At 44.9% G+C, this 14,109-nt stretch overlaps 1 protein-coding gene across 2 annotated transcripts in view; it reads left to right on the top strand.

The window, feature by feature from the left end:
• Window positions 1-288: 288 nt before the first annotated feature.
• LOC142251070 (cytochrome P450 2A5-like) overlaps window positions 289-14,109 on the top strand; it is a 41,389-nt gene continuing 27,568 nt past the window's right edge. For both annotated transcript variants that reach the window (XM_075323574.1, XM_075323575.1), the window contains exons 1-4: window positions 289-465; window positions 5,397-5,559; window positions 5,681-5,833; window positions 10,190-10,350. In XM_075323574.1, the coding sequence (XP_075179689.1) occupies window positions 289-465; window positions 5,397-5,559; window positions 5,681-5,833; window positions 10,190-10,350 (654 nt within the window). The remainder of the gene's footprint in view (window positions 466-5,396; window positions 5,560-5,680; window positions 5,834-10,189; window positions 10,351-14,109) is intronic.

Raw genomic sequence — 14,109 nt, forward strand, 5'->3', positions numbered from 1 at the left:
TATTCCTTTACTATAGACACTTGTTGGGGAAATAGGAGATTGATGCATTTTGCTGATTTCATTGATTTTTTTTTCACCCTCTTTTTTACATTAGTAGAAAGTGTTTAACCTTTGAATAAAGACAAACAAATGTAATATTCTTCATCATTTCAACGTTCCACTATCAGCCTACCCAGTGTTTGCTGTCAATGATTGCCGGCCTCCGCCTACTTGGTCTGCGTCCCAGTCGTTGGGATATATAAAGGATAACCAATGACGCTGCCACCATTTGGGTTTTTTCTATGAAGAATGGATTTATTTCAGGATCTGACGCTTATTCTCGCTTTGTTTGTCTCATGCATCATCTTATTTTCGAGTTTAAAAACTTTTTGGAGTCGTGGAAAATTGCCCCCCGGGCCAACGCCTCTGCCATTGCTGGGCAATGCCCTGGATGTGGGAGCGGATGCGGTGAATTCTCTAATGAAGGTCAGTGGCTCCGAGGTTTTAGGGGGCAGCGGCGCCACAGAAGATTATTACCGGTATCCACTGAATATAAAAGCTGGGAACGTAGATTTATAAACAAGGAAGAAATAATTGCATTACAGCTTAATGAGATACTAATTACCTTTTCCTCATAATAATTGCTGATATTTAGCTAATTACATTGATATAATGAATCATAGTTGTCTTCTGGACAGTAACCCAAATTGCTAAATACCATAATGGCACCTGGAGAATGACGTGATACTTTTATGTTACCAGATCAAGGAACCCACACATTATATAAATACAGTATATCCATGCATACATACATTTCTATAGTGATATCTATTGCTCTATCCATTATCCCTCGCTCTCTCACCATCAATCCATCTCTCTCTCTATCTACCGTATCTATCTACCTGTCTATCTCTCCATCAATCCATCCATCCATCTCTATATCTCTCTCTCTATCCATCTCTCTCTATCCACCAGTCTGTTCGTCCATTCATCTGTCTCTATCTGTCTGTCTACCTGTCTATCTCTCCATCCATCCATCCATCCATCTATCTATCTCTCTCTCTCTCTCTGTCTAGCTTTCCACCCATCCATCCATCCATCCATCCATCTCCCCCTCCACCCATCCCTCGATCTATATCTATCTATCTGTCTACCTCTCTACCTATCTATCTCTCCATCAATCCTTCCGTCCATCCATCTCTATATCTCTCTCTCTCCGTCCATCCATCTCTCTCTATCCACCAGTCTGTTCGTCCGTCCGTCCGTCCATCCATCCATCCATCTGTCTCTGTCTGTCTGCCTGTCTATCTCTCCATCCATCCAGCCATCCATCCATCTCTATCTCTCTCTGTCCAGCTCTCCACCCATCCATCCATCTCTATCTCCATCCATCCCTCGATCTCTATCTATCTATCTATCTATCTATCTACCTGTCTATCTCTCCATCAATCCATCCATCTCTCCATTTCTCCATCCATCCATCTCTCTCTATCCACCCGTCTGTTCGTCCGTCCGTCCATCCATCCATCTGTCTCTATCTGTCTGTCTACCTGTCTATCTCTCCATCCATCCACCCATCCATCCATCTCTCTCTCCACCCATCCCTCGATCTATATCTATCTATCAATCTATCTGTCTACCTGTCTCTCTTCATCCATCCATCCATCCATCCAACTCTCTCTCCACCCATCCCTCGATCTATATCTATCTATCTGTCTACCTCTCTACCTATCTCTCCATCAATCCTTCCGTCCATCCATCTCTATATCTCTCTCTCCATCTCTCCATCCATCCATCTCTCTCTATCCACCAGTCTGTTCGTCCGTCCATCCATCCATCCATCCATCCATCTGTCTCTGTCTGTCTGCCTGTCTATCTCTCCATCCATCCAGCCACCCATCCATCCATCTCTATCTCCATCCATCCCTCGATCTCTATCTATCTATCTATCTACCTGTCTATCTCTCCATCAATCCATCCATCTCTATATCTCTCTTTCTCTCCATTTCTCCATCCATCCATCTCTCTCTATCCACCAGTCTGTACGTTCGTCCATCCGTCCATCCATTCATCCATTCATCTATCCATCCATCTCTATCTCTCTCTGTCTAGCTCTCCACCCATCCATCCATCTCTCTCTCCACCCATCCCTCGATCTATATCTATCTGTCTACCTGTCTCCATCCATCCATCCATCCATCCAACCATCTCTCTATCCATCCGTCTGTCCATCCATATCTATCTATCTATCTATCTATCTATCCCTCTATCTATCTATCTATCTATCTATCTATCTATCTATCTATCTATCTATCTATCTATCTATCTCTATTGACTGGGATAGAATTCCGTTTTCCTGTATCCATCACTAGGGGGAGTTTGCCACTCGCCCATTTGTGCAGCTTCTAGTAACTTCTATGGGTGCTGTATAAATATTAATGTTGTGAGCTCTTGTGCTCCCCCTAGCAGCACATGTAGGAATTTTACTGCATATTTCTCTGCAGGAAATTTTGTCTAGCCACACCTCCCATCAATACCTTGTGATCTATTTACTTATTAATAGACTCCCATGAGCTAGGAAATAACCTTTTATTTTAGCTTTAAATTAACAGTAGCTTTCAGTTTTTCATTATACAAAAGTGTCCTTCTTTACTTTTCCTCCTGGGTTAATGTATTTGAAGATGAGTTACATGGGTGCTCCAGGGAGATTCATTTTTTTCTACTGTCCCCACACTCATACACTATAAAGTTAAGGTGTCCAGTACATGTGTAGTATCTTCAGAACACTTGTAATTGAGTTATACAGTAGCTGCTCTTCATCACTCATCCCTCCTGTATGGGACATCACGTGACGCCCCTGCGGTAACCAGGTGTCACAAAAACAAGGTAACAGCTCAGGTCCTATATGACTATGCCAGTCAGCACACACACACTAGCACACCAGGACACTTCCACAAAACCAGGTTGTTACAGAGCCTGCACAAATCCACCAAAGTGAAGGCCATCTTCCTCCTTGGCACCAACACAGTCCCCACACAGATACACACCAGCCAATCAGGCCCTAGTCACCCTCCCCAGGACAATGGGAGGGATTGAGGAGAAGAGCTTAGGAAGTGACAGAGAAGAGTTTAGTTTCAGTTTGAGCTGTAGTAAGTGGAGAGCTGACAGGCGAGACTTGGAGCTCCCTGAAGAGGGTGGTAGTCGGGGTTGGAGCCCCGGACCACCGGACGACTGGACTAGCTGAGCTGATTAGGTGGCAGATGACAGTGAGGGCCACAGGTGACGGAGATTCGGACCCGGAGAACCTGAGGTAGACCGGGGCAGGGTTGTAGCCCGCCGGTGCCAAGAGAGGGAATCCGGTCCGGAGGCCATTTCAAGTGGACTAGTCCAGACACGAGAGACAGAGAGAAAGTGCAGGAGGAAGGGCATATGGCTGACTACTTGTGTGCGGGACCCGAGCACACTCCTCCAGAGGCTACCGGTTGCCGACAGTTGGTTTACTATCTGGACTCTGTGTGACTTTAATCTAGACTGTGAGTACACCGGTACCATCCGGTCCAGCCCCGCAGCCGGCGCGATGCGGCGTGATATATAATGCAAGCCTATGGATGCTGGATGTGGCATCCTGCGGCAAAAACCGCATCCAGCCGCCGGATGCGGTTTTTTGAACTGCGCATGCTCAGTATCAAACCGGATCCATCAAAAAACGGACGGGCCGCATGGAAAAACATATGCAACGGATCTGTTTTTTTCGCCGCATCCGTTGCATAGGTTTTTGAGCCGGATTGTGCCTGATGCAAAAAAAACTGATGTGTGAAAGCAGCCCACTGGTTTGCCTGACAGGGTGTGATGCGAGGTGTGGCTAGGATTTGTGAATGCTAATGGTGGCAGTATTGCAGGATTGGGACCCAGAACTATGGGGGTTGAGTCCTGCACTAGAGAGAAAGAGCGTGCAGTACCCTGTGACGACCCGAATAGTCCAGGGCGTCACATATACCAGAGTGCAGCACAACATAACGCCCAGGTAGCACAAGATATATACCACAACCCATCCACCACTGGAAGCACCATTTTTCCATCCTTCCAGACTACTAGTACCCCACCAAGACTGGCAGAAAATGTTGCAGCTCATACTGGAGATGGAAGGAAGAATGTAGTGAAAGTTCTCCAGCATTTTACCTCCTCCTACTCAGCTCTTCTGTAGCCTCCACAGGAAACAGGACCCATAGACTCATGGCTATTTAATAATGGTCATGATGTTACTATGGGTCACATCTTCGTACCTCACACACTGCCCTGTAATGTAGGTCTGGCATTTTGAGTGCAGGTGTACCGCCCCGTGCTCGTTCTGGTTCCCCCACCCGGCTGGTGGTCTCTGTCTTTCCCCTGCACCTATTTTAGAACGGTGGACTGCCTGTGCATGCAACTCCAGGAATCCACTCCCGGCTTGTGATCGCCTAAGGAGCCCTGTGCCCGCAGACGCTGTCCCGTGGGATCTCTGAGCCATGGCGGTGGCCTTTTATCCCCCTCGGTGGGCTGTTGCCTTCAGTCGGGACTTTGGGTGGGACAGGACCTCTAGTCCTGGCCTAAATCAGTTAATGAACTAGTCCCCAGTAGTTTCTGGACCTAGCTTCAGGGTCTGAGTACCCCCCTTTGTGCTCCAGTTTCCGAGACGGTTCCCCGGGTCGGTACCAGTGGGCCACTACCCTGCCCCGGTCCACCTTGGTTCCACCGAGCCATCTTCCCGGCTCCTGCAGACGGAGACCACCGTCTGCTTCCTAGCCAAAGGCACCAGGGCTCCTACCCTGGCACCTGTTCAATTTGGGTTTCTCGCCTCTGCTGGAGCTGCACACAACTCCAGCCCACACTCCTCTCCAACTTGAACTCTGACAGTGTTGTGTTTACTTGTCCGCCCCGGGCTGTCTCAAAGTCCTAGGTGGGCGTCTTCCAACCACCTGGTTCTGCCCCCTGGTGTGTCAATCAAGCCCCAGGGGAGGTGACTAGGTTTTAAATGATTGGCTGTGTGTTACCTGTGAGGGAAAGGTGTAATGCGGGGCCCTATTTGTGACTACCTGGCCCGGCCAAGCCATCACACTGGCTCATTAGGAATCCGCCCAACAGGGCAGATTATCAGTCTCGTCTGTCCTTATCTAAATTAGTCTAACGTTAAAGGTGAACAGTGACACATTAGTAAATTAGAGTGTGAAAAAGACACAAAGCCTTAGTGGAATATGTGATCACACGTGTGACCGTCAGGTGGCGATACTTGAATTTGAACCTCATGTTTTGGTTATAACATTTCTCACTTGCACTCAGGAATGGAAGATGCTGGAGGAAGACTAGTAATGAGAATCGAAGGGAATTGGTTTGGGGAATTTTTATAGAGTTGCTTAAGGTTCCACCATTCTCCTTTTCAGCTCAGTGAAAAGTACGGAGATGTGTTCACAGTCTACATGGGCGCCCGTCCAATCGTGGTGGTCACTGGGTACAAGCTCGTCAAAGAAATCTACCTTGACAAAGGGGATGAATACTTAAACAGAGGAGAAATGCCGGCCTTCGATTCCTTCTACAAGGGCGATGGTAAGTAACAACCAGTCCACATTGGGAACTTTCAAAGTTTTGTTTTGTTTTTTTCTGATAGTGATAAAATTATTTCTATTGTTATGTTCTTTCATTGGTTCCTTTTCAATTTTTAACACAGGTTTAATTTTTACTTTCAATATGAAGAGGTGGAGGGATCTCAGACGCTTTTCTCTCTCGACCCTGCGAGACTTCGGTTTTGGTAGAAGGAGCAATGAAGATCTAATTATTGAGGAAACCAACCACTTAGTAGAATCTCTAAAAAAACATAACCGTGAGTATAGAAAATCCCAAACCAGCAAAGATGAAGAGAAAGGAAAACATGTGAAAAAATATTTGAAGAAGAAAATAACCAGCATGATAATATTATTATTATTTATTATTATAGCATCATTTATTCCATGGCGCTTTACAGTTGAAAAGGGGAATACATAAAAACAAGTACAATAATCATGAACAATACAAGGCACAGACAGGTACAGGAGGAGAGAGGACCCTGCCCGTGAGGGCTCACAGTCAACAGAGGATGGGTGAGAGTACAGTAGATGGGGACAGAGCTGATTGCGCAGTCGTGTAGTGGTCTGAGGGTTATTGCAGGTTGTAGGCTTGTCGGGAAGAGGTTGGTCTTCAGCTTCCTTTTGAAGCTTTCCATGGTAGCTAAGAGTCTGATGTGTTGAGGTAGAGCGTTCCAGAGTATGGGAGAGGAGAAATCTTGTATGCGATTGTGGGAAGAGGAGATGCAAGGAGAGTAGAGAAGGAGATCATGTGAGGATCTGAGGTTGCGTGCAGGTAGGTACCGGGAGACTAGGTCACAGATGTAAGGAGGAGACAGGTTGTGCATGGGTTTGTAGGTCATGGTTAGTGTTTTGAATTGGAGTCTTTGGGCAATGGGAAACCAATGAAGGGATTGGCAGAGTGGAGAGGCTGGGGAATAGCAAGGGGAGAGGTGGATTAATCGGGCTGTAGCTTAGATTGTAGGGATGCAAGAGTGTTAGAAAGGGGGCTACAGAGCAGGAAGTTGCCGTAGTCGAGACGGGAGATAATGAGGGCATTCACTAGTGTTTTTGCTATTTCTTTGTTAAGGAATGTACAAATCCGGGAGATATTTTTGAGTTGTAATCGGCATGAGGTGAAGAGGGCTTGGATGTGTGGCTTGAAGGTTAGAGCAGAGTCAAGGGTTATTTCGAGGCAACGAGCTTGCGAGACTGGGGAAAGTGAGCAGCCATCAACTTTGATGAGTAGGCTTGTTGAGGAGGGAGGAGGAAAGATAATGAATTCAGTTTTGTCCATGTTAAGCTTTAGAAATTGGGCATAGAAGAAGGATGAAATAGCAGACAGACATTGTGGGATTTTGGTTAGTTGAGAGGAGAAGTGAGGTTCAGAGAGGTAGATCTGCGTATCATCAGCATAGAGATGATACTGGAAGCCGTGGGACTCTATGAGCTGTCCCAGGCCGAAGGTGTAGATGCAAAAGAGGAGGGGTCCAAGAACAGAACCTTGTAAAATAGTGGGAGGGGAGGGCACCAAAAAAGATTAATGAACAATATAAAGGGATCAAAGCCACTTAGCACATTAGGGAACTGGAATACATCAACAAGAGAAAAGAATGTGCGAAATAAGTGGGATCACCACAATAGATAAATATACAAAAATATCTTTATTATAGATTAGGCACAAGTACCAACAACCAATTAAAATCAATTATAAAAGCAAAACAGCTTATAGGAAACACACATACTAAGAGTGCCAATGGTATGACACCCAAAGAATACCTCACACCCTCGAAGAGCCCCAACCCCACAAACATATAATAATGCAATGATTTTAAACACAGTGTCCATAGACTGGGACCACCAAGGGAGCAGATGGAAAATGCAAAATGAATCAAACAGATCAGAGTCCCAGTAAATACCATGGTGGGTTGGCAGTGCAGCAATATCGCCACCAATAAGCATGATTTGAAGCAAAAATAGCACATACAATACCACCTACGGATGGACACACTAAGGGGTGCAGGCAAGGAGTAGAGGGGTGAGGTATAGGTCCCACGCGTATCGCTACAAACAAGGTGTAGCTTCCTCAGGGGAAATCATTGCATTATTATATGTTTGTGGGGTTGGGGCTCTTCGAGGGTGTGAGGTATTCTTTGGGTGTCATACCATTGGCACTCTTAGTATGTGTGTTTCCTATAAGCTGTTTTGCTTTTTTAATTGATTTTAATTGGTTGTTGGTACTTGTGCCTTTTCTATAATAAAGATATTTTTGTATATTTATCTATTGTGGTGATCCCACTTATTTCGCACATTCTTTTCTCTTGTTGATGTATTCAAGAACAGAACCTTGGGGAACACCAACAGATAGGGGGCGACATGAGGAAGTGGTGTGAGAGTGGGAAACGCTGTAAGTTCAGTATGCTAGGAATGAACAGATCCAAGATAGGGCCAAGTCTGTAATATCCAGAGACGAGAGAATCTGTAATAGGAGTGTGATAATACATCATCTTGTACACAGCAGAGAGTGGCCAAAGTACGCGGTCCATATAGGTCTCGTACTTTGTAGACATAGGCACGCCATGTAGACGTCACTGGCCACTAAGCCTCATATGTCAGACTCTGGCCCACAATGTCAGGTGCCCATTTTTTATGGAGGACAAGGTGGGGCTCATTATTCTGTATGGAGGGCTATGTGGGGCCATAATTCTGTATGGAGGGCTATGTGGGGTCCATTATTCTGTATGGAGGGCTATATGGGGCCCATTATTCTGTATGGAGGGCTATGTGGTGTCCATTATTCTGTATGGAGGGCTATGTGGTGCCCATTATTCTGCATTATTCTGTATGGAGGACTATGTGGGGCCCATTATCTGTATGGAGGCCTATGTGGGGTCCATTATTCTGTATTTCTGTATTGATTACTATGTGGGGCCCATTATTCTGTATGGAGGGCTATGTGGGGCCATTATTCTGTATGGAGGACTATGTGGGGCCCATTATTCTGTATGGAGAGCTATGTGGGGCCCATTATTCTGTATGGAGGGCTATGTGGGGGCATTATTCTGTAAGAAGGACTATGTGGGGCCCATTATTCTGTATGGAGGGCTATGTGGGGCCCATTATTCTGTATGGAGGACTATGTGGGGCCATTATTCTGTAAGAAGGACTATGTGGGGCCATTATTCTGTATGGAGGGCTATATGGGTCCCATTATTCTGTATGGAGGGCTATGTGGTGTCCATTATTCTGTATGGAGGGCTATGTGGTATCCATTATTCTGTATGGAGGGCTACGTGGGGCCCATTATTCTGTATGGCGGACTATGTGGGGCACATTATTCTGTATCAAGGACTATGTGGTGCCCATTATTCTGCATTATTCTGTATGGAGGCCTATGTGGGGCCCATTATTCTGTATTTCTGTATTGAGGACTATGTGGGGCCAATTACTCTGTATGGAGGACTATGTGGGACACATTATTTTGTATGGAGGAATATGTATGGCCTGTTATTCTGTATGGAGGGCTATGTGAGGCCATTATTCTGTATGGAGGACAATATGGGGCCCATTATTCAGTATGGAAGACTATGTGGTACCCATTATTCAGTATGGAGGACTATGTGGGGCCCATTATTCAGTATGGAGGACTATGTGGGGCCCATTATTCTGTATGGAGGACTATGTGGGGCCCATTATTCTGTATGGAGGGCTATGTGGGGCCCATTATTCTGTATGGAGGACTATGTGGAGCCCATTATTCTGTATGGAGGACTATGTGGGGCCCATTATTCTGTATGGAGGGCTATGTGGGGCCCATTATTCTGTATGGAGGACTATATGGGGCCCATTATTCTGTATGGAGGACTTTGTGGGCTCATTATTCTGTATGGAGGGCTATGTGGGCTCATTATTCTGTATGGAGGGCTATGTGGGCTCATTATTCTGTATGGAGGGCTATGTGGGCTCATTATTCTGTATGGAGGGCTATGTGGGACCCATTATTCTGTATGGACGGCTATGTGGGCTCATTATTCTGTATGGAGGGCTATGTGAGTCCCATTATTCTGTATGGAGGAATATGTGGGGCCCATTATTCTTTATCAAGGACTATGTTGGGCCTGTTATTTTATATAGAGGGCTATGTGGGGCACACTATTCTGTATGGAGGACTATGTGGGGCCCATTATACAGTATGGAGGACTATGTGGTGTCCATTATTCTGTATGGAGGGCTATGTGGGGTCCATTATTATGTATGGAGGGCTATGTGGGGCCCATTATTCTGTATGGAGGACTATGTGGTGTCCATTATTCTGTATGGAGGACTATGTGGTGTCCGTTATTCTGTATGGAGGACTATGTGGTGTCCATTATTCTGTATGGAGGACTATTTGCGGCCCCCATCTAGGTTGCTCACAACTCTGTCCAAGTTTGTAACTTTGTCCCTCTGTATATTTGATCTTGACATCCCTTCACTAAACTCAGTCATTGGCTACAGAGCTGTCGATGCGATGTCATTGCTGCAGCATTAACAAAATCTGGAGCAGCAGATGTATGAGACCAACCCCTTGACATTTTCTAGAAGCATATAAATAATTAGAAATAATGTACTTTTCTATTGTTTAATATCCTTCCTAGAGTCATTTATTGATCCACGACTGAATCTCAGCAAAGCCTTTTACAACGTTATCTTCTCCATGATGTTTGGACACCGGCATGACTATGAGGATAAGGAAATGGTTACTAATATGACTTATATTTATCAAGTATTTACGACTATCAGCTCATCCTGGGGACAGGTAAGAAAGCGACAGTGATGATTGGCGTTTGATGACTGTCGGGTGGTGTTCGATCTTGTATTGGAGTCATAGTTTTTGGAATGCTAAGAACCAGAGATTAGCAGATTGATTCATGGTGGGACTGAGGACCAGAGTCCAGGTCAGTAGTACCAGGTGACTAAGTGGGAAGTTGTAAATGTCTTACCTATTATCTTCAAAACCCACAGAAAGCAAGGGATTTGCAGGCTTTCCAACTAGCCGACAGATGCTACCACATTGGACACTGGACCGGAATCCTGTGAATAGATCTAGTCATCTCTATAACCATCCCTTTAATGGCAATTTAAATGGACAAAAGACTTGACTATCATTTTAGTTCAAAGATAGATTTTGAACTTTCACAAATTTAGTAATCAATAACTACAACAAAATTGTTTTTAAAGAATGCATGATATAAGGACCGAGACCCAGATCCCACCATTGTATCACTGACCGGTCTATATGTTGTCATTTTGGTTCAATTACTGTTTTATCTGCTGCAGCTCTACCAGTTCTTTGTATAACCCTGCCCACACCACTGATTGGCAGCTTTCTATGTAGACTGTGCATTGGCAGAAAGCTGCCAATTAGTGGTGCGGGTGAGGTCATACAGAGTAGAAGAACTACATGGCACAAGACAACTAGTCCTCTAGTGCCCCCTCTGCTCTCAGTGAACTTAGTTGAACCCGGTGCCGGACTGTCGACAGCAGGGTTAACTGAGTTCACTGAAGGCATCAGAGGAGCCCCAGAGTGTGAGCTCCGGTGACCTGACTGCCGGATTACTGTGTGGCCATGTCCCAAAATCCAACAGTCCAACTGTCTGGTCGAGGATTCCCCCACTACTGGACTGTTGGATTGTGGGACAAGGCACATCAGTCCAGCAATCTGATGGCGTGTTCAACTGAGTTCAGTAATGGCAGAGGGGGAGCCACTGAGTGTGAACTCCGGTGACCTGACTGCTGTGCCTCATGTCCAGCAATCCAGCAGTCCGGCAATCCGGCAGCAGGCTCACCAGTGGTCACACTTGGTACCATGGGAACCTGGCTGTGAACTCCAGTCACCTGACTGATGTCACCGTTTCTCACAGCCGGGTCCCCTGCTGCTCTCATTGTGTCCCAGGAGCTGCAGTGATTGGTCGTGCTTTCCATCACTACAGCTTCTGGATTTAGCAGAGTCGGGATCGTCGTGGCATATCATGTGGATTACGTCGGATCAGATTCATAAAAAGAGGTGAAAGAGGGTGTGTTTTTTTTATTATTACTATTAAAAGAAAAGGATTTTTGTGTGTTTCTGTTTTTTTTCTGTTTACTTATAGGGTTGGTAATGGGGGGTCTCATAGAGACTTCTGCATTACCAAAATAGGGCTTGATGGCAGCTGTGATTTTTGACTAATCACGGCTGACATCAACCCCATATATTACCCTTATTGCCACCATATCAGGGCAATCAGCGTGAGCCAGGTAAAGCGTCACAATTGGCGCATCTAAAAAATGTGCCAATTGTGGGGCAGCTGCGGTCTGCTATTTTTAGGCTGGGAAGTGCCTAATAACCATGGACCTTCCCAGCCTGAGAATACCAGTCCCCAGCTGCCTCCTTTACCTGCACTGGTTATCACAAATAGGCAGGGGACTGCACGTCATTTTATTATTTTTCACTGTGCCTGCCAATCACCACAGTAATGTCAGTAGCAAAAATGGCTATGGCATTACTGTGATTGGCAGGCAATATTTCAAGGCAGAAAATGAGGCACCAAACATGGCGGAAGGGACTCAAAACTCACAAAGCAAATACCAAAATACGAATAACGAAAACCCCAAATAAATTAATATTTGTGCGAGTAAAGTGCCCGGCTGGAACCGGTGGGGTCCTCGAAGTTGGTGAAAATTGGATTGGGGGGTCCCAATGGAGGTGGAATCCCCCCCCCGTTAATTACTGGTTTGGGGAGTGGTCTGGTGATCATGGGGGAACATCGGCTTGGTGGGGTCGGTTCCCGTGCTTGGTGGTTTAACCCTTCCCCCTCATATTTGTTTGGTGCTCCCGAGTTTGTGGTTGCGGCTGGGAGTAATGGGGTTGAGGGGGAAGGTAGGATTGGAGTATTGGGTGATCACCAGATTGTTTGAGCTTCGAGGACCACAACCCCCTGTTTTATAAATGTTATTATAAGTTATGTTAAATAAAAGGCTGCTGTGGCCATTTTATCCAATTATGTGTCTGTGGTCATTTCAATAAGGGGCTAAGTATTGGGGGTGGGGGTATGGTAGCAGTTAAGGGGTCACCAGGACTCCACTATGCCAACGTCATGAACAGTGCTGAATATATTCGCTCATCGCTACTTACAAACTTTCTCGTAACCTCTCAGTGGCGCCTAATCCCTGGCTTTCTGGTCAATAAAATCTTCAAAGTCATGAATAAATTCCATAGGTCCTTCAGCTTTGAAGTACTTTGTTCTTTTAATTAGGGTGCTCTTTTTGGTTGGACAAACCACTCTGTGTCCAATTCATGATTTGAGGTAGTGTACCTTAAAAGCAAGTGCTACTCACTCCTACTTGCTAGCTACCTGTGTAACTGTGCAAACTACATGCATATGACCTCTCCTGCTGAGAAAGTCCTGGCATTTAAATGTAATCCATCAACAGGTTTTGACTGCAGGATGATGCAGAGCGAGAGAACATGATTTCTGTGATGTGCTTGCTGGCTTAAAGTTTCTACGATGCTACCAGGGACATGCTAATTAAAACCCCAAGCTTCTTTCTGAATCAACCATGTCTCTAGCTACTTAATGCACTTTACCAGGGATGGGCGAATCCGAGCTGTAACATTTGAGTGCCGTAACTAACAACGAGTGTTCAGATCTTGGACTCGACAAAAAATGTCTACATATACAGTATAAATCAAAGTTATATAGAAAACCAATATGGAGAACTTTATGACTTCATATATATTTGATAAAAAGTGTTGAGTGCAAAACCAAAAAGTGAAATTTTTTTTGTGCAAATTAAGCAATAACAATAGACCACTGCACAAGAGAGGATGTAAGAAATGTCCAGAAGGCTATGATATATATAAGTACAGTAACAATATCTAATAATATATGCTGGTCAATTAACCAATATTCTGCTTATCACATAAGCAGAAACCTAACGCAAGACATAATGTAAGGAAAAGCATTCAAAAGAGGGGAATATATAAATTAAATCAATTCATAGTGTATGTGCTAATCATATGGCCATCATGCTCCTGACCCCATGTGGGGTTCTATTGTGGAGGTGGCCTGAGCTATAGCTTGTTTGTTCCAACATAATAAGATTATATGTGTATGTAAAAAATCAAAATATGGATGTAGTAGCATAATTATCTGTGTGTCTGTATAGCAATTGCACTGACTTATAATATGATTTTAAGCTGTATAGTCATGAAGGGGTTACCAAGGATGAGTGAACAGATGTATAAACAATGAAAGTCTTCTTAATGATGAGCAAAGGGCTTATCAGTAGTTTCACACAGAAAGAATGTATAACGAACAGAGATGTATTTTACAGCATACTGGGAAAGATTGGGGAGTGGAATACTCCCTAAACTTCCTGTTCTAGTCCCAAGGTCAATGATGCATTCTGTATAATTGAATCCATCCAATACACGAGTTTCAGTTGGTTACGCTGGCTCAAAGAGAACACGTCTTGCGTGATCATTGTCTGATTCATTAATATCGGCACTGATATACAGCTAATACAGCACAGGTCT

The sequence above is a fragment of the Anomaloglossus baeobatrachus genome, chromosome 9 (assembly GCF_048569485.1).
Source record: "Anomaloglossus baeobatrachus isolate aAnoBae1 chromosome 9, aAnoBae1.hap1, whole genome shotgun sequence".
In the NCBI taxonomy this organism is placed as follows: Eukaryota; Metazoa; Chordata; class Amphibia; order Anura; family Aromobatidae; genus Anomaloglossus; species Anomaloglossus baeobatrachus.